The 25,458-nt window shown below is 37.5% G+C and overlaps 1 protein-coding gene across 2 annotated transcripts; it reads left to right on the top strand.

The window, feature by feature from the left end:
- The first annotated feature begins 466 nt into the window (after positions 1–466).
- LOC306882532 (tyrosine-protein kinase Fes/Fps-like) lies at positions 467–22,517 on the top strand. Of its 2 annotated transcripts, none has more exons than XM_079437229.1 (20): positions 467–703; positions 1,567–1,643; positions 1,718–1,963; positions 2,639–2,812; positions 4,578–4,674; positions 8,056–8,239; positions 8,662–8,799; positions 9,899–10,018; positions 10,921–11,043; positions 15,106–15,295; positions 16,610–16,690; positions 16,798–17,007; positions 17,105–17,227; positions 18,777–18,830; positions 18,947–19,065; positions 19,144–19,238; positions 19,860–19,983; positions 20,458–20,615; positions 21,909–22,040; positions 22,123–22,517. In XM_079437229.1, the coding sequence occupies exons 3-20, from the start codon at positions 1,739–1,741 to the stop codon at positions 22,254–22,256; spliced, it is 2,481 nt and encodes an 826-aa protein (XP_079293355.1). In that variant the 5' UTR covers positions 467–703; positions 1,567–1,643; positions 1,718–1,738; the 3' UTR covers positions 22,257–22,517. The 2 variants fall into 2 exon arrangements, with proteins under 2 accessions (XP_079293355.1, XP_079293354.1); XM_079437228.1 differs by having other exon boundaries at positions 472–703; positions 16,771–17,007.
- The last annotated feature ends 2,941 nt before the right edge of the window (positions 22,518–25,458 follow it).

The raw sequence follows: 25,458 nt of genomic DNA, 5'->3' as shown, positions 1-25,458 counted from the left end.
AGTTTGTACAATGTTACATGTGTGTAATCCTCAAAAACATGTGCCCACGGAAAAAAAAAAAAAAACCTATGAATCATCATAGTCGTTGTCAAAAAAAAAAAAAAAAAAAAAAAAAATATATATATATATCTCAATTTAAAAAAAATGACCCTTATGACTAGTTTTGTGGGCTAGGGTCACAAATAGTAATAGTAAGATGCAAATAAACTATTGTGCTACTAGTGTTTGTATATTTTTGTGTATAAATGTATCAGGCTTTAAGCATTTAAGAAATTAGCCTATATATAGACAGAGAGAGCACATACTATTATGCATGCCATAAGCTTCTGAATTATTGCTTCTGTCTAGTTTCATGTTTAACATGCTTTTAGTATTATTTATGATATTAAATATATTGCAATAAAATCATATTTTAATACAAATATGAATGCATACGTGCATGCATAGCAGACAGGGTTAATGAAATAATGCAGTATCAGTATGGCAAGGGTGTCAGGGTGGTTGAGGAGGTGGTGTTGTTCTGTCTCGCCTGCCGGACTCTTCCTGGTTTGAGCTCTAGAGTCGCCGCTATCATCGCAAGAGCTCGTCTGTCTCGTCTTCAGCGTTTCGACGCGCTCTTTCTTCTCGTCTCTCTCTTATAATGGAGAATTTCGTGCTCTTATCGCTCTGACAGGTGCGTTTCTCTGCGCCAGACACAGCTGAGGTGAGAATTCACACTGTCGACTATATATGAAATAATCGGTGCTCTGGTGTTATACAGTGTCTGTATGTCCTCTGGTGTTTGATTCATTTAAGAAAATAATTCCTCATTATAAAATAATGTTGTTATTGTAGCCATTAACTGACTGTAGTAGGAGAAACGCTCGGTGACGTCACGACGCCATCTCCTTTTGTTTGTTTTAATCTTTGAACAGCTGGATTTTTTTTTTTTTTATTCAATGTCTTTATCCATTTTATTAAACAAAATGTGACCTTATTCGTTTCTGTAATGGGTCAGTACTACACAAACAAAAATAAATGGAAAATACATTTCGCATGGAAATCAATACGAGTTGCTTTTTGGTTAAATATAAAAGACATGGTGCGCTTTAATATTTTTTAAGTTTAGTTCTCATACTTTGTTGTTTTTGTAATTTTAAAGTAGCTTCTAGCTAATAAAAACTATAGCTAGTTTAGTTCAAGTAGGCCTATAGTGGTTAACAACTGCAGAGATGGAAATAATTCTGTATTTTGGAACAAGATCACTATTTTGTTTACTGATGTACACAAAGTAGATATTGTGCTTTGTAAATCGTTAACTTTTTGGCATTTCAGAATATTTCCTCATGACTGAGCTGTCTGCTATTAAATAACTTTCGCATTTGATATGCCGTTGCAATAAGGGAAGTGGTGATTATAGACATCCTTTCTTGTCCTAAATTGCCCGTGAGGAAATGAAAGCTTCTGAAAACTACAACGTTTATTGCAATCCTTTTTTGCAACCGGCACACAAAAGGCTTCGATGATGTGATGAAATGCACATTTAAAGCATTTTAAAAGTCTATAATATTCTTCCTCTTTCTGTAGATCTTGGTTTGTGGTGTTTCTCGTTGACCTGACCAGAGTTTCTTTTACCAACATACTGCTGCTGACACATACACACTGTAGGTCATCTTGACTCTTAGATATTATTTTTGATTACCTGTTAACTGATCATAACATTTTTGCACACAATTAGCTGTAGTAGTGTGCTGCAGGTATGGGCTTCGCGGAGGACCTGTGGTGTCCTCAGGGTCATGCCGCTCTAATGAAACTACAAGACTCTGAGCTGCGTTTGATGGAGGTGATGAAGAAATGGATGACGCAGAGGGCCAAGAGCGATCGCGAATTCTCCATGCAGCTGCATCAGATGTCAGCTATTGTTGAGAAGCTGGAAGGTTCTCAGCCTGGAGGAGGTCTCGACTACATCAGCCAGTTTAATAAGGTTGGAAGGATCCCCTTAGCGAGTATAAAGTTTCAGAAGGCTTGTATTTAGAATTTCCAGTGATTGATTCCAATTTATATTAGAGATTTTAATGCATTTGGATGGTATATCCATGTTAAAATGCTATAAATCTCTACTTTGCATGCGATATTAACGCTTGGAAATTGCACTGTAACAATCTAAAACCTGCTGTCAAAAACCCCCAGGCTTTGTCTGATATTCTTGACTTTTTCTTTGAAGACTTTCCAAACGGTTTAGGCCAGGGGTCACCAGACACGGTCCTGGAGGGCCAGAGTCCTGCAGAGTTTAGCTCCAACCCTGATTAAACACACCTGAACCAGATAATCAAGCTCATACTAGGTATACTTGAAACTTCCAGGCAGGTGTGTTGAGGCAAATTGGAGCTAAACTCTGCAGGACACCGGCCCACCAGGATCAAGTTTGGTGACCCCTGGTTTAGACTCTATTGATGCTAAAACCTCTAATTGAGCATAGGGCATGAACAGGCCTAAAATTGCTTTATTTTCTCTGAGTACGCAATTCTCAAACATTCAGAATGCAAGTAATTTTTTGATTGTTGCTTTCACTTGAGAGGTGCATGCACCACAGGAAAATATAATTATGCATTCACATTTTCAGTGCCTACGTTGTAAAACTTAATTTTCTCGCTCACAGTCGTGGAACGTGCTGGTCAGTCAGACGGAGAGCCTCAGTCGTATCATGCGCAAGCACTCTGAGGATCTGATGGTGGGACCCCTCAGCAAACTCACCCTCCTCATCCGGGACAAGCAGCAGCTGAGGAAGACTTACGGGGAACAGTGGAACCTTCTCAACCAGGAACTGTGCAGGGTCAGCGCCACACGCACATCACTCTCATACTCATACACTCTCAACAATGAAGGTTCCTTATTGTCAAATCAATGGTTCCGTGAAGAACCTTTAACGTCCATAATCTTTTCAGGTTCTTTACAGTGGAAAAACATTCTTTAGATAAAATGTTCTTCATACGAAGAAAAAAATTGTTATTTTAAGAACTGAAGGTTCTTAGAGGAGCTAATAGAATCACAGTGAAAATCCCCTTTTGGAATCTTATTTCTTGCATATATATGCTACCATTCAAGTTGTGTTGCAGTAGAAGATAGTCACAGTGCTGAGAGACAGTAATATTAAGTTACACATTAAATGAGGAAATATGTGTGTGAATCATGAAGTATGCATATATTTGAACTGATTTTCCTCCAAGATGTGTTTTTACTCCCATATACACCACTGTTTAGAAGTTTGGGCTTGGTAAGAGCTTTTTTTATGTTTTTGAAAACATTCTCTGATGCTTATCAAGATGCTTATTAATTTGATCAAAAAAGTACAGTAATATAGTGAAATATTATTTCATTTAAAATAACTGCTTACTGTTTTCGTATATTTTAAAATGTAATTTATGACGCAAAGCTTAATTTTCTGCATCATTTCTCCAGTCTTCAGTCAGTGTCACATGATCCTGCAGAAATCATTCTAATATGCTGATTTGCTGGCCAAGAAGCATTTCTTATTATTATCAATGTTGTAAACAGTTGTGCTGCTTAATATTTTTGTGGAAATTGATTTTTTTTTCTCAAGATTCATTGATTAAATAGGAAGTTCAAAGTTCAAAACAACAGCATCGCAGAGGTTGAAACAGTCGAAAAGAATTTATTTGAAATAGAAATATACACCCTATATGTGCGATCTTTTCACATACAGGCATCAGTCACATTTTCATCAGAACATCTATAATTATCTCCTATTTGCCTTTGTTCTAAATTAGATAGAGGAAATGCAAAGTGGTAAGCCATCAAGCAGCTCTTCTGTTTGCGCTCATTTTATTTGCTTGATAAACAGTAGCGGTTTCTGCATTGCCATGCTCTGAAGCTTATTTCAATCCCTTTGAATTTTGAAGTTAAAACTGAAGCACAAGTAGCCAGTTGATCTTCAGATGGTTACTGTGAATTCTTGAATGGTTTAACACTGCAAACATATACACTATATACAGGAAATGAAAAAAAACCTGTTTAGAGCAGTGTTTCTAGTGAATCTTATCAGCTCTATCAGCAACAAAACCTTGTGTGTCTGTCTGTCCGTTTATGGTCGAAGTTACAGTTGAAACTGTTAACTTCAGGAACCAGAATTTATAGTTGAAATTAAGTGGTGACACAACATGATAATTTTATTTCACTCTCAGTAGTTTTGTCAGGCAACCTGTCCATGTTGGTCATAGTACAGCTTGCATTTTTGCGTGATTTGGCTTCTATTCAGAAATGCTTGAATTTTCACCAAAACACAGTAGTTTGAGTGCACAGCCTGCATTCACAGATATAGGAAGTGACTACTGCAGCAAATAAATCGTTATTTCCATTACTTATGTGTAGCCTGGAGGTTTTAAAGCTATTATTAGCTAAATATCACACACATTCAACCTCACATCTAAAGCTGGCTAGTAACATATTGAATTGATTGTCAGCAGTGAGTTTTTGCTCATCGTTCTTTCATGCCTTTGATTGCCCATGACATATGTGACTCACTTTGATGCACCAACCTGGATTTTGATTGGTTTTTTTGCCCTGTTGTGTAAGGTTAGGTCACCCAAACTGAGCTGGACCGGCTCAAGTCCAGTTACAGACAGCTAGTACGGGATGCGACACAGGCTAAAAGAAAGTACCAGGAAGCAAGCAAAGGTAAGATGCCTCGCTGCTGCATAGTTCTCTAAAAAGCCTGGCCATTTTTCTTTCATTTTGACTGAGTTGTGTAGTCTGTGCTGAACAGATAACATCCAATAAGAGGAACTGTTTAATGTTTAAACACTGAATGCTTTTATGATATTACGTGTAAACAAGGCATTTGTGTACTTGTCCTGTTTCTCAGGTCACAAAGACATGTTTGTCAGGTAATAAAAAGAGATAACAAAGTTTCCAGAGGAAATGAGAGAAACTAAATGTGGTTTCTCCAGCGGCCATAGTGTGAATGCTCAGCAGAGCACCTCTTGCAGCACTTAGGCAGGCCAAAATGAAAATACAGTAAAATAATGAATATACAGGCCACAAACAAGAAAGGTAAATTACAGATACTCTATATTTGCAGTTAAGAAGGCATTATTGAAATGATCTGCACATGATGGAGACAATTCTTCATGCTTTGATAGGATAAGCAAGGTGTATTATAACCTTTAAAGCACTTGGTGGTCAAAGCAGATGGTTTGTTGGCTTTCTGATTTAAATAAGCAAATATAGCTCTTCAGATTATAGCTCTTGAGCTCTTGAGAAAACTAATTGCCCCTTGGGGGACATGAATAAAGTTGAAAGAATGAATGATCTACACTATACTGCTCAAAACTTTGGGGTCCGTAAAATGGCTCTTATGCTCACCAAGGCTGCATTTATTTGTTCAAATATACAGTGAAAACAGTAATATTGAAATATTTTTACAATTTAAAATGAGCTGTTTTCTATTTAAATGCATTTTAAGAAGTAATTTATTTCTGTGATGACAAAGATGAATTTTTAGCAGCTATTACTCCAGTCTTCAGTGTCACATGATACATCATAAATCATTCAGATTTGCTGCTCAAGAAAATTTGTAGTAGTAGTATATCAATGATGAAAACAGTTGTCTTGGATAAATGGTAAATTCAAAATAACAGCATTTATTTGAAGTAAAACTTATTATTACATTATAAATGTCTTATCACTTTGAATTATTTTAAAAAATCTTACTGACTGTAAGATTTAAGATTTAGACAAACTGTAAGAGTTTGACCTGTGGTGTGAGTATTTCATTATTTTAAAGCAATTATACATCTTGTAAGATTCAGTTCTCTAAAGGAGAGTTTGTTGAACCCATGTGCAGTTTATTTAAATCCAAAGCACGAACAAATAAAAGATAAACAGAAACTAGAAACTAGACAAAGACAATGGAAACATGAGGGCTATATATACACACTAGGACTAATCACTAAACAAAGAAGGCCTGTGAACAATCATACAATGAACCAATGACCAAACAGAACAGAGAAACACATGACCAAAACAACCAATCAGAACGTGACTCGTGGACAAGGGTAGCACATTGCAAGATCACAAGAGGAGCAAGGGAAACGCACAACAAACAGGAAGTATAACCATGAGAATTTCAAAATAAAAGGCATGAAAACATCAGCTTTCATGCCTTTGGCATATAGGGCAGCGACAAAAGTCCTCCACTCCTGTCTGGTCTGGGACAACCTCTGGGTGGTAGCCCAAGAGCGGTTCAGGCTCTGCAGTTCTAGAGCTAAAGAACCCTAACATGACACCCACCCAAAACCCAATATAAACCCAAAATTCCAAGAGAGTGGTAGAGTAGAGGAGATCATGGGGAAGGGATGGTGGGCCGGGACTGTAAAGTGGAACTTGACCTGCATCATGGCGTGGTGGCGGGCCTAGACCGTGGAGCAGTGGTGGGCCTGGATCCGTAAAGCCCAAAGCACATTTCGGTTTTTATGTGTACACGAAGGTAAGCATACAGTGCGAGTGACGCAAATTTCATTACCAGAAAAGCACGCGCACCATCCAGTTTTTGTAATGGCACATGTTTGTACATGCAGGTAGCACATGCTCATTGACTTGGGTTTGCACTAATCAGTTGTTCCACAAGGTGGCAACACTGGCCCAGGCCGCTGTTTCATAGTAAAAAATTAAACTAAAGAGACGGAACAACAACAAAAAAATAGCGGAGACTGCAACAACAACAAACGGCTGCATTGACAAGCGCTTGTGTGAGAGGGTTATGAGAGAGCCGCAACTTTAGTTTAAAGGAGTTTAAAAGAGATTTTTATTGGTCGTAACTTCTGGAGAAAAATAGTTTTGAAGGACTGTGCAAAATACTTTGAAAGGCTGCACAATCGACTGTACGCTAGCGTACACGTACAAGACTAAAGTATACTTTGGGCTTAACGGCACACTGTGGAGCAGTAGAGGAGCTAGGACATGGAGTAACCATAAAAGGATCAGGAAACTAGGGCAGAGCCAGAGACCAGGGTGGAGCTGGCGGAGCAGGCAACCAGGAAGGACCACCTCAGTAGAGCAGACTGGACTGAAGACCCTCAGAGATTAGGAGGCCATGATGGAGCAGAAGCGTGGATGGCCCACCTGGCCGCGACAGCAAAGACAGGGGGTTTAGAGACAGCCTCTGTGGCCTTGACAGGACAGGTAAAGAGTTTTCAAATGGTCTCCGTGGTTGTGACATGGTAGGCAGAGTTCATGAGTGGCCTCCAAGGCCATGACATGACACACAAAGTGATGATGATGTGTTTTTGGTCTAAAAGTGGTTGCAAGACTCTGGCTTGATGGTCATTGGGGTGACAGCACTAAGAAACGTGAGCAGCCCTGACATGACATGACTCTGGTGTTGCGGCCATGAGATGACGAGGCCTGTGGTGGCCATCGAGGCTGAGGACTTTAGCTTGGTGGGTACTGTGGCAGTATGGGGTCCCTCGTCTGCAGTTCCCACAGTGAATGAGGAACCCCACAGCAGAAGAGGATGGTCAATACACTGAGCCAGAGTCCAGTGAGGGGTGTTATGCAGCATTAAACAAGATATTTCTTCTGTTAAACCAAAAAAAAAAAAAACAATTCCTTTGAGAGCAGTGTCATTAAAATCCACTAAATTACACAATCCACAAAAGTCATCCACAAACTCATCAATGGGGCGATTGCCCTGATGAAGATGCAGAAGACGAATTGCTGGGTTCATGATTAATGGTCTAGCTTTCTGTAACATTCAGTCCACTGAAGGCAAGATTGCTGAACCCATGTGCAGTTTAATTAAATCCAAACGTGAAAAAATACAAGATAAATAGACTTGACTTAGCATGAGCATGAAGCAACTCACCAAACAGCGGGTTACGTAGAACAAAGCTAGACAAAGACAATGGAAACATGAGGGCTATATAACTGAACAAAAACACAAAACAGATGTGATACTGTAAATATAAAGGGTTGCATAGTCTTTTGTGCCTGATGCACAGCTGTACATCAACTTTCTTCTAGATGTTCATGTGTATTTGTGGATGGTCTTTTGTACAGACAAAGAACGTGACAAAGCAAAGGAGCGCTACATCAAAGCCACTCTGAAACTGCACGAGCACCACAATGAATATGTGCTGTCGGTGAAGGCCGCGCAGGTGCATCACCAACTCCACTACGGCCAAAGCCATCCGGGCCTACTAGGAGCCCTGCAGACGCTACAGGAGGAAATGGTGCTTATTCTGTGAGTCAACATTAATAACATCATCACTATAACCGTATACTGTGAAATCATAGTAGTTAGCATGGGTCTTTATGCTTTTAGATTCTTTCTGCCATTTGATTTTATTTCTATTCATGACAGTGGTAGATAAAGTAAACGTAATTTCCTGAAAAATTATCTAAACTATAGTATTTAATAGTTTCTAAATTGTGGTTCTTGCTAGGTGCTTGCTTACTGGCCTAATTACTCATTGCTTTATTTTAAGAGCTAACAACTTTCCCCACAGTGACTTCTGCTTTTTGAATGGACGCTATGTTGTACTGTTCACTTCTCGCATACGCTGTACATGGACATATACAGTTACAGTTGGTAAAAAAGAAGTAGGTTTGCTGTGTCTTGCGTGTTAAAACACACATGACTGATGTGGCATGCTGTTTTCTTAGGAAGGAGATTCTGCAGGAGTATTTCGATCTGTCTAGCGTGCTTCATGATGAGGTGGTTGGTGTTCACACTGAAATGGCCAATGCCCTGAAAGCCATCCAGCCACAGACAGAGTATGAGAACTTCATCCAGCAGAACAGGTATATATCTTTCCCTTTTGTTCCCAGGTTTTGTTGAATGCAATGGGATCCTGGACCAGAGGAACAAGGGATGTTGCATGCCAACTTGCTTGTTTATCCTCTGCGTAACTTATTCTCATCTCTTAGTCAACATGAAATCAAATGGACCCTGTTTCTTTTCATAATAGATGTTCCTGGTATTATTTTGATTCATCCGTGCACAATATTATAAAGAAATGACGTTGAGATCAAACAGTTGCTCACAATACCAGGCCTTTCATTATTAGCAGATATGCTGCTGGTGCATGAACACCTGCAACAAATAACAAAAAAATAGGTCCAGTTCAAGCTTTTAAGAGTCCTCCAAATATAAATGGGCACTGGCAAAATGTCTAGAATAATCTAATTAAATATTTGCATGTAGTTATATGTAATTTAATTTGCAATAAAAATTATTTCTAATTATTTTTTAAAAAATCAAATGCAAATTGCTCCTAATGTGCATGTATGTCAATAGAGAATGAAAATGTGTTGTGCCATGTGCGATCAAACAGTTCCTCAGAGTTTCAAGCCTTTCATTAGCAACTGTCCTGCTGGTGCATGAGTTTTAAAGTGAAAGTCTGCTACAAATAATTATTTATTTGTAGCTTTTAAGAGTCCTCTAAAATTAAATGGTCACTGGTCAGACATCTACTATAATGTAATTAAATATTTGCATGCAATTATATATGCATAAATGAATTAATAAATAGTTTGTAAATAAATATCATTTGTATTCTGCTTTAGAAAAAAAGCCACAATTGTCATTGAATGCCTGTCAATAGAGAATGAAAATGTGTTTACTGTATAATAATGTAGTTACAACACTGCTCAAATCTTGGACGTAACTTAGGCCATGTGGGCATTGCAATATAACCAATAACATCATAGCCACCAATCAAATCATGATGGATAAAATCAAGTCCCGCCCTACATTTTTTCCTAATGAATATTGTGTTTGATATTATGCATGGGCCTGCAGACGCTTTCATGTTAATGCACCTTTAAAAGGGTAGACAGTCTTCTGTCTGTCCATGTCTCTGCGTGCACGTGTACAATATGTACGTATATGTATGTGCAGGTCGAGAGGAGAGGTTCCTGCATGTGTGGAGTTTGACGGCAGTTTGTTGGAGGACGCTGAAGATCTGAAGCCTGAAGATCTGCAGCTCAATGAGCTCACAGTAGAGGGGATCCAGCATCGGTGAGTTTCTTCTTCTTTCTGCACACCGCTGTACAGCACAGTGGCACCAGTGAAAGCAAAAATGTCATAGAAAGGTAGAAGTGAAATCAGAACTCTCAGAAGGCGAAGAAGTTATTTCTTCTGAAACCATCATGTGAACTTTTTTTTATTTTATTTTTTTTATTAGTGTTTTTAGAGGGTAGGGAACGAGGAGTATTTTTCCATAGCCTGTTTGCTTTTTGGTTCATTATTTGTTTTTGTGCGAGTGTTGACCGTAGGGCATCGTCTAATTAGGAACCAAATTATTGTTTTTTTTTTTTTTTCAATTACTTACAAACTTAAATTCATTCTCTAAGCAGAACATCCCAACCCATTATCCTGTTTCCTACAACAGAGTTTTTTGAAAGCTTTAAACACTTTTTACACAAGCTACAAAATGTGTTTAACATTTGTTTTTCTCAAAAATTCTAAACGCATATATTCATAATGGCATCAGAACCTGTTCACAAACTTTAAAGTAAAGAAAACAACATGAAATTATTCACTCTGTTCAGCCACAGACTAAAGCTGATCTCTTTTATTTGCTAAATACTGAAATACAAGAAAACTGTCATTTAAAGTTATAATATTTCACTATATTACTGTTTTTACTGTATTTTTTATCAAATATGTGCAGCCTTGATGAGCATAAGAGCATTTTTTTTAAATCTTACCAATCTCAAACTTGTGAACATTAGTGTAGAGTTTATGCAAATATACTGTAAACACGTTTAGCAACTGGAAAAAATGTAAGTAAACATGATACATATTTCCTCCTATAATGTGTAACTCAGTGTTACTGGCCTTCAGCATTTTGACTATCTTCTGTTTCATCATAACTCATTTTGCACTCTTATGGCTTCTAATTTTTTCTCTTTTCCAAGGCTCACCGCTGTGGAGGAGGAGCTCCTGTGTCTCGCTAGTACTCTTGGTTCTCAGCAGGCCACCGTCAACCAGCTGGAGCTGGATCTGCAGAATGAGGAGGGCTCTGCAAACACAGGCCAGAGGTGAGCCTGTGAACTCTCCTTACACGTCTGAACTCCTGTGCTCCAGATTTGCAATTCAAATGCTAAGTAAGAGGAAGTTTCTACATCTTTTTAGGCGGGTAAACATTTATCAACCGCATTCATGCAAAGTCACTTACAATTCATTTACTCTAGAGCAACCAAATAGCTGTGTCGCTCCTATTAGATTCAAACTGATTAACAAAATTTATATAACAAAAATTAGATTCCCTGCACCATATCACCATCATGTTTAATATTAAATATCCAATATTGAATTAAAAGTGTGTTCTGATGTGTGATTGAGACATGAATTCATATAAAGTGATACTGCATAAAGCCCTGGGTCTTATGACTCCTGGAAATGCTTCATTCTGATTGGTTAAGGGAAGCATTCTGCATTTAATGTTTTCAAAAAGTTTATAAATGTATGTAACAAATTAGTGTCAATAAAATTATAGTCAAATATATTTTGGGAAAAAAGTCTGGCCAAAAGTGACTGGCCACTCACTTCTATGTCTTTAAAGGAATAGTTCACCTTAAAAATGTAAATTTTTCATCGTTTATGGTAACCCTTTAGTAAAGGGACCAATATTTCACTATTAACTAGTTGCTTATTAGCATGCCTAATATTAACATATTGGCTGTTTATTAGTACTTATGAAGCACATATTCTGCAGGACCATATTTTTTATTTCCCTAATCCTACCCAGTACCTAAACTTTACAACTACCTTACCAACTATTAATAAGCAGCAAATTAGGAGTTTATTGAGGTAAATAATGCTTTAATAATGCTTTTTCTAGCACAAACACAAGTGCATCACGACAACGGCTTGAATCAGCTGTTTTTCACTTGCAAATTACAAGTTGCACCACATATCTGTGTGACATATGGGGCAAAAGTGATTTGTGCATCTGTAGCGGCAATGGTTTAGGACTCGTAGCTAGAAAAAGAATCCAAAAAAAAAATATAAGCCTGTGTAAGAAAACATTCTACAAGTGTGCAAATCTCATTGCAAGAATTTAAATACTGATTTGCGGATGTACAAAATTTGTCCTCGACTTCACATTTTTGATGCAGGTGTATGAATGTGTTTTGCACCATATTCACTGCAGCAATAGTAGCAAAACATGTGAGCGTACGAGTTTCATGATTTGTGATTCGTAGGATAGGATTCGTGCACCGGAAATGAAGGATCCGAGAAGGTGTAACTGTTGTGTTGTGTTTATGGGAGAGAGAAAAAAATCTACAAGTTTGCAACTTTTGTCTGTGGCTTCAAATTTACTGATGCACATGTGTGGCTATTATCTACAACTACAAATTCCGCTGTCCCGGACGCTCAGTTGTTTCATATAAATCAATCATACAGGGCAGCAAGTTCTTAAAGGGGTCAAATGATGTTGCTAAAAAGAACATTATTTTGTGTATTTGGTGCAATGCAATGTGTTTATGCGGTTTAAGGTTCAAAAAGCACATTATTTTCCACATACTGTACATTACTGTTATTCCTCTATGCTCCGCCTTTCAGAAACGCGGCGATTTTTACAAAGCTCACCATTCTGAGAAGCGAGGCGTGCTCTGATTGGCCAGCTATCCAGTGCATTGTAATTGGCCGAATACCTCAAGCGTGAGACGGAAATGTTACGCCCCCTTACTGTATTGTGATGCCGTGTCCTGGCATGACCACACAAAAACAATAAAACCCATTGTAAAGGAGGCATTTGTTGCATCCAGTGGGGACATAATTACTGAATATAATGACTTACTGTCTTTTTATGCGTTGCGTTGCATCGCGCCATGTAAACATTATCATGTCTGCATTTATGATCAACAAACAACATGCACGACTCTACACTGCTCAGAACTCAAGTTTGAATCGTCAGTGGCAAATTCTTTAAATATGAAAACTAACTTACAGGCTGTGAGTCAAAAGCGCCAGACTGTCCTTGCGAAGTTGGAATTGCCCCACTTTATAGAAACAGCCTTTGAGCAAGCCAGCATTGTAGCTTCCAAGTTCAGGAAATAGTCCTCTGTAAAATGCGCTGCACACACTTGAATATTTGGGTTGAACTGTTCTGGAACAGTGTTGTAAATACAACTTAACCACTGATTTCTAGTTGTGTCCTCTTTTGGAAGCCCAAACAAAGTACTTTCGCTTTCACAATGAAACACAGTGTCTCCAGGACATGGCACCGGATAATAGTTCTGCCTTCTTTCATTGCGTATATGTTTGGGCGGTGTTTTGCAAATCTTCCCACACTGTGACGTAGACATGTGGGGGCCAGTTTACATGAGCCGTTTTAGGAGGCCGTGGTCGAGTCTTAACTTTTATAAAGAATATCTCTCTGGTTTTGAGATATTTAGTATTTGCAACTTCAGGGATTTTACCTATGCACAAACAGCTTGTAACACTCCAAAGAGAAAGGAAAACTTTAATAAAACAAACATATTTCTCGTTTGGCTCTCAGCGAAGGCGGTCGCATTTCCTTTCCTCTCCCTCCCCTTATCTTCCCTACTTGCTCTCTCGTCTTGTCCTTGTCTAATACTTTAGAGACTCTCTCTGCACTGTTCTACAAACCGAAATTATGGATCTGATCAACTGGTCTCTTAACGCAATTGACACCATCTTCTCGACTAGAAGTTTGGGATCGGGGGAACCTAATTGTCCGGCTGGAACGTTTGCTACTGGCTACACGATGGACGCATGGGAGAGATGGCGGGTCATGTGTCTGGGGGCTCTTTCCGTGGAGGACATTGACGACATCTACCTATTCGGAACCATGATAACGGAGTTTCTGCTGATTGGATTATGCTTTGCCCTGGGTTATTGGAGAATTCAGGAGACGGGAACAGCTGTCCAAAGCCTCACAAAGGCTGCCTGTCATGATTGAAGCAGTGGGCAGAGCGGTCAGCGCTGAGACTGAGACTATAAACCGCAATATGGATTCTATCACGGCCAAGCTCACGGCTTTGCAGGGAAAAATTTATGGACTTGGAGATCAGAATGGACAAAGAGAGTAGCTGTGAAATTGGTATGCAGCTGCTATCCCAAAGACCAAACAATCTTATCTCTTTTCGGCTTCCCAAAACAACAGACAGCTTGACAAGGTTGCTCTGGAATTCAACCCTCCGGAAGAACGCTGCAGGGAGACGCTCTCTTGCTTCCCTCCCCCTTCAACAGACACCTGGTGATTGTCGACCGTTGGGTTCCGACCAAGGCCGCTTCCATGGCAATTGCTATGTCGCATCACAATCTGCGGACTGAGACAACTTGTTTTTTCGAGTGCCAGCGCGGCGGATCTCAAGGCCTACAATACACAAACTTACATACACACACTCATACGCACATACATACAGATATTCATTCACCTCCCAAACCCCCTATCCAACGCCTTTGCCGCTTTTTCCCGCCAGTCTGACAAGCGGGTCTGTGATTAGCGCTGTAATGGCTGCAGACCAGATGGCTGTTCGTCTGAACTGGATTACCCTCCCCCTGCTGCGAGTTGTGTGTTTCTGTATTGATTGTGCTCTGTGCTGAGGTTTTTGTCTGTTCTCACACTGTACTCCCGTTTAGGAGCATAGTGTGGGGATTATTTTTTCTCCTTTCTTTCCTCATGTTGTGCTGTGTTCTTCTCTATTGTATTTCGTTGCCTTGTACCTACATGTGCAATGACAATAAAGTTGAATCTAATCTAATCTAATATTCTGTTTAAAATGTACCATTTTAAAACAGAGTTTCAAAATAGTTTGTCATTGTCATCAACCAAACCATAACTGGTATTTATACCTAAAAATATTTACTACTCAAAGGTTATGAAATAAGAAGGAAGGAATGAACGAAAGAAAAACTACTCCCACAATAACCAGAATTCAATGCGTTGGTGCTAAAAATTAAATGTTATTTTATTTAACTAATTTTATTGGGGGACATGGGCAGAAATAGAGTTTGACAATCTGTATCTAATAAAATCATTTAGAATCAATAAGAGCATTCAGATTTCACAGAATTCTCACTGCTGTTTACACACATGTGAGCTTGTTCTCCTTTGTTTGTTTTTGTAGGGTGTATCAGTTCAGTAAGCGTAATGCTCTGGAGGACGGCAGACAGCAGGTAGTTCTGTCCATGGTGGCTCGAGCTCGCCTGGAGGCCCAGCGGAGGCTTCTGGTTGATAAGCTTGAGACTCTTGGCAGTGAGGAGGCTCCACCTATAGGCCTGGATGATGATCAGATATCCATCACATCCAGCAACTCAGTGAGTCCACTCTCGTATCATTAAATCTGTTCCGAGAGCTTCAGTTCTTCCTACAGTACATCTGCTTTGCGGACTTCAATTGTGCTTGACCTGTCGGAAAGGTTTCAGGATAGCTTAGACTAAACCTGGGCTTTTCTTTTCTTCAAAACAAGCAAATCTATCCAGCTGTACTAAATAAATAAACTACACATCTGACTTTTAAAACATGTTTACTTGCAGGTTGATGGAGTAATAAGATCATGAGAAATCGGTTTTGTTATCGTTTGAAATAAGTTCATTGTTGCTGTGTATGAAAATATACTGTAACTTTCTGAACTTCCTTTCCAGTGGAAAGACTATTTTTTAAAGTAATCAGCAACTTTGTGGCATCAGACAGATGAGTACTGCATATCAACCCATTGTCATAAAGCCCAGATGAACTATCGATAACAGTAAAATAAGTCGACTGTAATTAAGATGAAAAGCATGAAATGGCCCCTGTAAAGAATAAAGTGGCTTCAAAGCTGTAAAATGCAGTGCAATGTAAAATGATCTAAGCCAGTCATGCTGTTACATTGATTTTGAAATATGAGAATTACACAACCTTGTTGACTCTGAACTACCAGGACTTGCTCACAAGCTGCTGGTTGGCCTTTCTGAATATGGTTGTTTCTCAAGGATAAATCACAAGACTGAGACATGATTCCACTGTAAATCATCTGTAGGCAGTTTGTTTAGCTGATCTCCCGATTTAACTGTATGTTTTCCAAACAGATATGTGAATATCTATAATTTCAAGTACAGTACAGTTTATTGTCATTGTAAAAAGAAACATTCAGAAGCTGTGTGTGTTATTCACTACTTATTTATTTGCAAAAAATTATGTAATTATGTGGACAAGAAGGTTTATTGTCATTGTAAAAATGTGAACACTTCAGATAGAGATATATACATATATATATATATATATATATATATATATATATATATATGTGTATATATATATATATATATATATATATATATATATATATATGTGTATATATATATGTATATGTGTATATGTATGTATGTATGTAATTATTTGTTGAGACATAATACTATTTGCATTTTCAGTCTCTTCCCAAACTACCTAGAATATACTGCCTTAGAAGAAATTAATTAAAAATGTATAAACATCATAAATAACCTAAATAAAATAAGGGTCTAAGATAAATAAAATGCTAAGTTATATATGCTATACTATGATAGATGATGGACTGAATTACAAGAGGTTTTTAATAAATGTAGTTTTATTTGTCATGCTATTGTATTATTCATTGTTTGATCTTGCAGGAGCGTGACAAAGACCATAAGCTCCTCAACATGGATGTAATCGTGAGCCATCTCAGCAGCTTGTTCAAGCCCAAGTACACGGTTGGTGTTTTTTAGTGTCATTCTTCCTCTCTCACCTCCTGCTCTCTGCTCACAGCTGTATGTGCAACTTCTTCCTGTAGAGTAGTGTGTTTTATACATCTCACCAGGTTCCCCCCGCCCTGGCGCCGGTGCCCGAGGCGGAGAAACCCTTGACCCAGCAGAGCTGGTATCACGGTGCCATCCCCCGTCTGGAGGTGCAGGAACTGCTGAAGAATGATGGCGACTTCCTCGTTCGGGAAAGCCAGGGGAAACAGGAATATGTGCTGTCTGTGCACTGGGGCGGCCAGTGCCGGCACTTCCTCATTCAGAGTACAGAAGTGAGTGGGTATAATAAGTGATATTTGTGTCAGTATATCATGTGTGCAGGGATTAACTGTAAAGCCATTCTATGCATGTTTATGTGTGTGTGTTTAGGGTGTGTATCGCCTTGACGGTGAAGGCTTCACCTCTGTACCGCTGCTAATAAAGCACCTCACCATCTCCCATCAAACCGTCACGAAGAGGACAGACATTGAGCTGAAGAGACCCATCGCTAAGGTTTATCACTGATCCCAAATCAGTCATATGATAACTATATAGATTGCTGCTGAGGAGTGATAGCCTGATATGTATTGGCCAAGATTAGCCAAGGGGGAATAACACGCATAGTTTCACCCAATCGCATGTTAATCTTGAGTACCTATAGAGTAGTACTGCATCCTCCATATCGCCAAAAAGTCTTTAGTTTTATCATATTTATAAAAGAAAGATACAGCTTTACGATTCTCTCCAAAAACAGCCAAGCTTCTGGAGGCGTGTCGTGAGCAGAGCTAAAGAGTTACGAACACTTAAGCACCGATCGCCAACAAAACACAGACATTTGATGCCGTTTCACTTTCCATCTGCAGTTCTGAATCATGACCGGGATCTTTTATAGCTGGGACTGCTCCATCTTTCAGTATAAAACGATGTGAAAATCCAGTGTCGAACTGGGCCTTGTTTATAAAACGTTCGCCAACAAACACACTTGAGAAACTCCGTTGGTGCCACGAAAACAAACTGTATCCACTGTTCATGTAAGGCTGTGTTCTTTTGGGAAGCTGAACAAGGTCATCTTTCCCTTACAACCAAAAACACACTTCTTTAGAGACATTCTTCCCGAGTGAGTCCTTTGCGTCGCAGCCAAATGAAGCACGTTGATGGGCGCACTCTTGCTCTCGCTCCGGTCGATGCGTGCACGGGCGCGCTCTTCTAGGAGAAATGCCCATATAAGGAGTTCCACCCTTCATTACATCATGAAGAGACAGAAACTTTCCGAAACGTGTACGAACCCAGAAGGAAGATTTTTGGCAGTAATACTCCATCATACTTGTTAATCGTTTTATGAAACTTTGGCCATGCTTAGCATGAGAATGCAACTCTTTAACAGTGTAAATAACTCTGAATGCATGAAACTGCTTTGGACCACCCCTTTAATTAGAAAAATAGTTTTGTCAATTTCCCTTGTGTCCAATGTTTCTTCTTCTTCTTGTAATATATTATAATAATTATTGTAATAAGGATCATTATAATATTATAATTATTATTATTATTATTGTAAAATATAGAATTATTACAAATGTTAATGCAAATAAATATTGTTTTGTTTACAGTCCCCCATGGAAATGTTCACAAATAAACCATTTTGCCACAATATAGGTTCTACAGTAGTGATAGAGCAATATGTATTTGCCAAAACTATTAAATGGATAATAATATTTTATAATTTTGAACAGAACAATACTCTTTGCCAAATAAGAGAAGTGTTCGCTCCCCCTTGTGTCCACATCAAAATATGCTAATTTTATTCAAATATTTAATACATTGCAACAATATTTCATTTATTGATTTGTTTATTTATTTGAATTCTTTACTGTCCACCTACAAGAAGTTCATAAATGAACTCTTTTGTCTCAGAGGAAGCTTTTTTCCACAAAAAGGATAGAACTCAGAAAGCCATCTTTTAACCTTTTCAGTAGTTAAATTCATACATGTATTTCTATTAGGAGAGTGGTCTCCAGATATGGGCACTGACCATTAAATCTATATCGGTTGTGATTTTTTTTAGGATAAGTGGGTGTTGGAACATGATGATGTCATTCTTGGACAGAGCATTGGTCGGGTAAGCAGTTTTATATAAAAAGACTAATAAAAGGATGTCAGTAAAGATTATAAATAACATGTGAAGCCAGTATTTTGTTCATAATGATGCTCATTGCAATGTTTGGATGTTATCAGGGCAACTTTGGTGAGGTGTTCAGTGGACGCCTGCGTTCAGACAATACTCCAGTCGCTGTGAAAGCCTGCAGAGAGAATCTGCCCGCAGAACACAAGAACAAGTTCCTAATGGAGGCCAGGTTTGTGTAGACACTTATTAACGCATGCATTCTGCATATACTCTCACATAACACTCTCATTTCTCATTTCTATCCCAGGATCCTAAAGCAGTATGACCATCCAAACATAGTGAAGCTAATCGGCGTCTGCACACAAAAACAGCCAATATATATCATCATGGAGCTGGTGCAAGGTACATCTAAGCGTTTATTAAAAATCATTTGAAGGAACAGTGCACTCAAAAAATAAATCATCCTTTACTGTCCTCATGTCGCTTCAAACTGACCGTCTTTCTTCCACGCAACACAAAAGGCGAACATTATTTAAATTAAGCTCCAAAAATGACAAAAAAGCACAATAAACACATTCCACATGACACTTGTTATATTTTTCAAGTACTCCCAATGTAGTACTCATACGATAAACTGAAGAACAAACATGTAAAAAAAAAAATCATATGGTGTATAATGGTCATTTTTAAATTATTCAAATATTATTGAAATATTTATGTATGTAATTGTTTATTTATAATAATTTACTTAGAATAGTTCATATAAGAACATTATTAATTATATATTGTTTTTAATATTATTTTTATAATTAAATATTTGTTAAATTAATAATAAATGATTACGGTTAGAAAATAAAGAAAATGTGTATTTATTTAATTTGATAGCATTTAAGTTAATAAAGGAACTGTCACAAAGAAACCTTTTATTTATTAATTATTTAACTAATTGATATTATATTTTAAAGTGAATAAACTTTAAATCATGTATCATATGATGTTGGACTATTCTGATTTTGCTGGCAGGAGGGGACTTTCTAACCTTTCTGCGCACAGAAGGCCACAATCTGAAGACCAAGATGTTGATCAAGATGGCAGAGAACGTGGCGTCTGGCATGGCGTACCTGGAAAGCAAGAAGTGCATTCATCGGTGAGCAGTTGACCATGAAATCTAGTGATATACCCCACAAGATCTTAGGATCAATGCTGAGAAACTATAGTAGATGGTGGATCCATAAAGCTCTGGCAGAGCTCACAGCTGGTTTTTATTGAATCTAATAAGTAGACTCTAGGTATTTCACTATTATGGTTAAGTCTCTTTACCAGTGGTTTACGAGCAATGCCCGATGGGAAGGTTTTGGGGTAATGAGCTGAGAGGAAATTAAACCTCACTGCTCCATCTGATTTCCCTCATGCTTCAGTGTCTCTAGAGAGGATTGAGTTCCCAGACAGCCAGTGCACTTTCTGTTTCACTGTCTGTCATTCCTATACTTTTTAATTTGCTCTAGTTGTTTTTTTTGTTAGCTTGTTTTATATTTGCCTCCTTCAGGCATTCTCTTTCTGTGCGTTTACATTTATTTCAGAGCAACCTACAATAAATCTCTCTAATTCTCCCTGTCTCCAGAGATCTGGCTGCCCGTAACTGTCTCGTGGGAGAGGAGAGCGTGGTGAAGATCAGTGATTTCGGTATGTCTCGTCAGGAGCAGGATGGGGTTTATTCTGCTACAGGAGGAATGAAGCAGATCCCAGTCAAATGGACGGCACCAGAGGCCCTCAATTATGGTAATACTCGACCAGGGGTTGACAAACGTTATTCTTAGATGAACCCCTTACACGTAAAATATTTGATTTAAGTACCCCCTGAGACTTTTAGGATATATTTCAATAATATATTTTAATCCTATGCATGTTCATGGTTCTGACGTCCATTAAGAAAATACAAGTAAGCTTAAAAAAGAAAATCATCTTTTCTTTATTTTTATTATGATTATTGTTATTTTTGTATCTATATATTATATATCTATCTATATATAGTTAATGTTATATATATTATTATAATTATTATAATAAATAACTTAAAAATGGTTATAAATTGTTAGATTAAATTAAGTTAAATAAAAAGTTACATTGTCCGTAACACTTTATAATAACTTTCATTTATAAATCATTAACAAACATTAACAACAAACATCACTGGGGTATATTTGTAGCAATAGCCAACAATACATTGTATGGGTCAAAATTATAATTTTTTTTTTATGCCAAAAATCATTAGGATATTAAGTAAAGATCATGTTTCATGAAGATATTTGATCAATTGCCCACTGTAAATGTATCAACTTAATTTTTTATTAGTAATATGCATTGCTAAGGACTTCATTTGGACAACTTTAAAGGTGATTTTCTCAATATTTAGATTTTTTTGCACCCTCAGATTCCAGATTTTCAAATAGTTATATCTCAGCCAAATATTGAAAGCTTATTTATTCAGCTTTCAGATCATGTATAAATTTATATGAAAAGAAATTGACACTTATGACTGGTTTTGTGGTCCAGGGTCACATATAATGTTTAACGTCATTACTTAGATGATGAAGAGAGAGAGAGAGAAATGTCTCCAGACGTAACAATATATATTTAAATTGCTACATGTATGAGGTAATGTGCTTGTAAATGTTTACTAAAAAAACTACTACTAACCTTAACCCAAACCTAACAGTCTACTAATAGTCTAATGAGAGTTAGTTGCAAAGTTATTTTAAAATAAAGTGTATTAATTATTTAATTGAACTGAAGCCTTTGATTTGATAGTCACACTAAGCTATATCGCAATTTATTTAGTTTTATTTAGTTTTATTTTGATTAATTGTGCAGCCATATTTTGATTATTAGAGTTTCATGAACTCACAAACCCCCTGCAGTTCCCTCATGAACCCCAATTTAGGAAACCCTGTACTAGACAATCCTGCCAATCAGATATGAGACACTTTATGTATCCTGAACTGGCCTGCATTGTGTTTGTCTGGTCCTGACTGAGGGGTTTGTGTCTCAACGTTGCCTCTACTGGTTCATCAGGACGATACACCACAGAGAGTGATGTGTGGAGCTTCGGAGTGCTGCTGTGGGAGACCTTCTCCAGAGGAATCACACCGTATACCATACCTCAAAACATGAGTAACCAACAGACCAGAGACGAGGTGGAGAGAGGTACTTCACATGCATCAATCTCAGGGTTATTGCCTGTTTGCAAAGCGAGTGTTGTTTATAATACAGTTGTTTTTGTGTTTAGGATATCGTATGCCTGCCCCAAATAGCTGTCCGGATGAAATCTATTCCCTCATGTGTCAGTGCTGGCAGTACAATCCACGAAGTCGACCCTCATTTCGCAAACTAAAGGCAGATCTGTATGCTTTATGTCAGTAAAACACACACACATGCTCATAAGTGCAGCTTGTCTTATGATGAGGCCAAAGCAAAGATTTATTTTTTTAATTTGTGTGCCACGGTTGTAAAAAGCAAATCTGCATATACAGTTAAGCGTGCCTTCAGAGAGAGAACTGTTAATAAGAGCAGATTATAATTAATGTTTGATTTTTATATACATACTGAATTCTGTGCAAAATGGTTTTAATTGACAACCTGATTGTTTAAAAAATTAATAAATTATTATTTTTTTGCAGATGACACGAATGCACGAACATAAGTCTGTATATTTACTGTTTATCGTATGAACATACTGTAAATAAATGTAATTATTAATAATAGAATACATTTCAATTAATCAAAAGTCACAGCAAAGCCATTTATAATGTTGGAAAAAAATAGTTTTAAATAATGCTGTTGTTTCACAAAAATATTAAGTGATTTCTGAAGGATCGTGTGACACTGAAGACTGCAGTAATGATGCTGAAAATTCAGCTTTGCATCACAGGAATAAATTACATTTTAAAATATATTCACATGGAAAACTGTTATTTTAAAATGTAAAACATATTATTTCACAATATTTCTGATTTAACTGTATTTTTACAGAAATAGCTTCGCTTATGCTAACATTACCTTCTGAGAAGGAATTAATTTTTTTCTCCACTCCAACAAATATACATTTGGCTGTTAAACAGGTCTTAAATCCATCATACAGTGAGATGTATTACTGACAAGCGGTGACCCTGCAATGCTGTAGTTTTGTCACAAAACTTTGAATTTGCACTTAAGTTAGATTCCATAAACATAATGTTCCTGAAGCTTAATTCACAGCAGGACTCTGAGGCACACAGGTGTGTCTATCTGTTCATGTGTCTTATCTGCCTTGGGCATGAAGGAGACAAAGGAGAAGATATGACAAATCACAAATGACTCACGGACCAACCTCCACAAGGCTTTAACCCTTTGCATGACAGAAACCGATTGCTTCCTATTTTTGGGGCTATCATATCACACTTTTTCATTTCTGCTGATCCAGGATCAATGTTGCCTAAAAAAAAGATACAAGAAATCACAGATGATCCAAGCTCAGCCTAATAAATGTGGGTCCAGAACAGTGCTATGATCTTAAGAAAACATCATAACATTTCAGTGCACTCAGACTGCTCATTTAAACTTTATAAAATCGTTATTTGACTTTTTTTTTTTGTTTGTTGTTGTTTTTAAAAAAGCTCAATATCGATTAATAAAGTGTGAGGTATGAGAAACTTATGAAAAAAATGTATATGGAATGAAAAATCATTGTTTTGAAACTTCACACTGCAGTCTGCACAAATACAATATACTATAACATTAACAAAATATCAAACCATGCATTTATTTATGCATTTAGCAAAACATTTGCCAAAAAGACGTTTGTTAGGTTTTAAATGCTAATTCTATATTTACAGTCATAGCTGATGTGATGAACCGTGTCACCTTAACACCACTTGTTTAAATGGCATTGCAAAAATTACATGGAGAGGTCAAGTTAGTTCAAGTTAGATATTCTATCTATGCAATGACGCTCATAAATTAAGTGTGGATTTAATGTCTACATTTTGGGAACAATGTATTTTATGGACTTTATATATTTTAAAAAATATATAATTGCAAATATCTAAAGTGTGACGCATTGGAGACAGTGGCACATATTTGAGAAACAATGAGCCAGCATCTTGAATTAAACTATTTCCACATGCATGACAGTCAGTATAAAAGTATTCTGATCTATATCAGGTCTTCTTGGCACAGAATAATCAATGCTTTTGTTACGTGATGATATAAATGAAGATCGAGTACCTTGATTTTTAAAGACGGGTGAATAAATGTGCTTTCTCTTCCTTTTTTGTCTTTTAAAATTGCTTTGCAGTGTATTTGACACAGAAACCCCAAGTTTAATTTATGGAGCATTAAACACATTATCAATGTTCTGAGAGCAAGAAACTGATGGTCCTGATGTGTTAAACAGCATTCCTGTGTGACATGTTGAGTATCAGCTGACTCGTGTCTCGTGACGCAGCCGCACATCGCAACAAATACGTTTGAAAGGCCTGCAGGTATTTATGCATGGAGTGCCTGCTTCCTCACGACACGGCATACGGGTTCGAGCTTACATAAAGCTTTTATGCAATAATAACTCCCAGTTATTTTGCTGTGAGTCCAATAGCTCCAGTTATTGGTCACACTTTATATTAAGTGGCCTTAACTACTATGTACTTGCATCAAATGTACTTATTGTGTTCATATTGTATTGCAAAACACTTCTGCTGCTATTGAGGTGGGATATGGGTATGGTTTGGTACAGGTTTGGTGGTGGTATGGGTAGTAGGTTAAGGTGTAAGGGATGGGTCAACAGTGTAATTATAAATGTAATTACCTTATTTTTAAAAATATAAGTACAATGTAAAAGCATGTACACAGTCATTACATTGGACTTACATTTAAATTAATCATTTAGTACATAGTAGTTAAGGCCACCTAATATAAAGGGGACCCAGTTATTTTATGAAAAAATAACTGCAGTTTTGTTTAAGGAATAGCTCACCCAAAAATGAAAATTTGCTGGAAATTTGAGAAATATACAGGTACATCTCAAATTTGAATATCATGAAAAAGGTCAATATTTTTTGTCACTCGAGTGAAACCCATATATTATATAGATTCATTACACAGTCAAATATTTCAAGATTTTATTTCTTGAAATTTGGATGATTATGGCTTACAGATAATGAAAACCCAAAATTCAGAGTCTCAGAAAATTAGAATATTACATAAGATCGATAAATAAAGGATATTTTAAACAGAAATGTCAGGCTTCTGAAAAGTATGTTCATTTCTATTCACTCAATACTTGGTTGGGCCTCCTTTTGCATGAATTACTGCCTCAATTCGGCGTGGCGTGGAGGTGATCAGCCTGTGGCACTGCTCAGGTGTAATGGAAGCCCAGGTTGTTTTGATAGCGGCCTTCAGGTCATCTGCAGTGTTGGGTCTGGTGTCTCTCATCTTCCTCTTGACAATACCCCATAGATTCTCTATGGGGTTCAGGTCAGGCGAGTTTGCTGGCCAATCAAGCACAGTAACACCATGGTCATTGAACCAGCTTTTGGTACCTTTGGCAGTGTACCTTTGGTACTTTGGGCAGGTGCCAAATCCTGCTGGA

Source organism: Barbus barbus (assembly GCF_936440315.1).
Source record: "Barbus barbus genome assembly, chromosome: 2".
NCBI classification, from domain to species: Eukaryota; Metazoa; Chordata; class Actinopteri; order Cypriniformes; family Cyprinidae; genus Barbus; species Barbus barbus.
The sequence above is the reverse complement of the archived record's forward strand: the minus strand, read 5'-3'. Positions and strand labels throughout refer to the sequence as shown.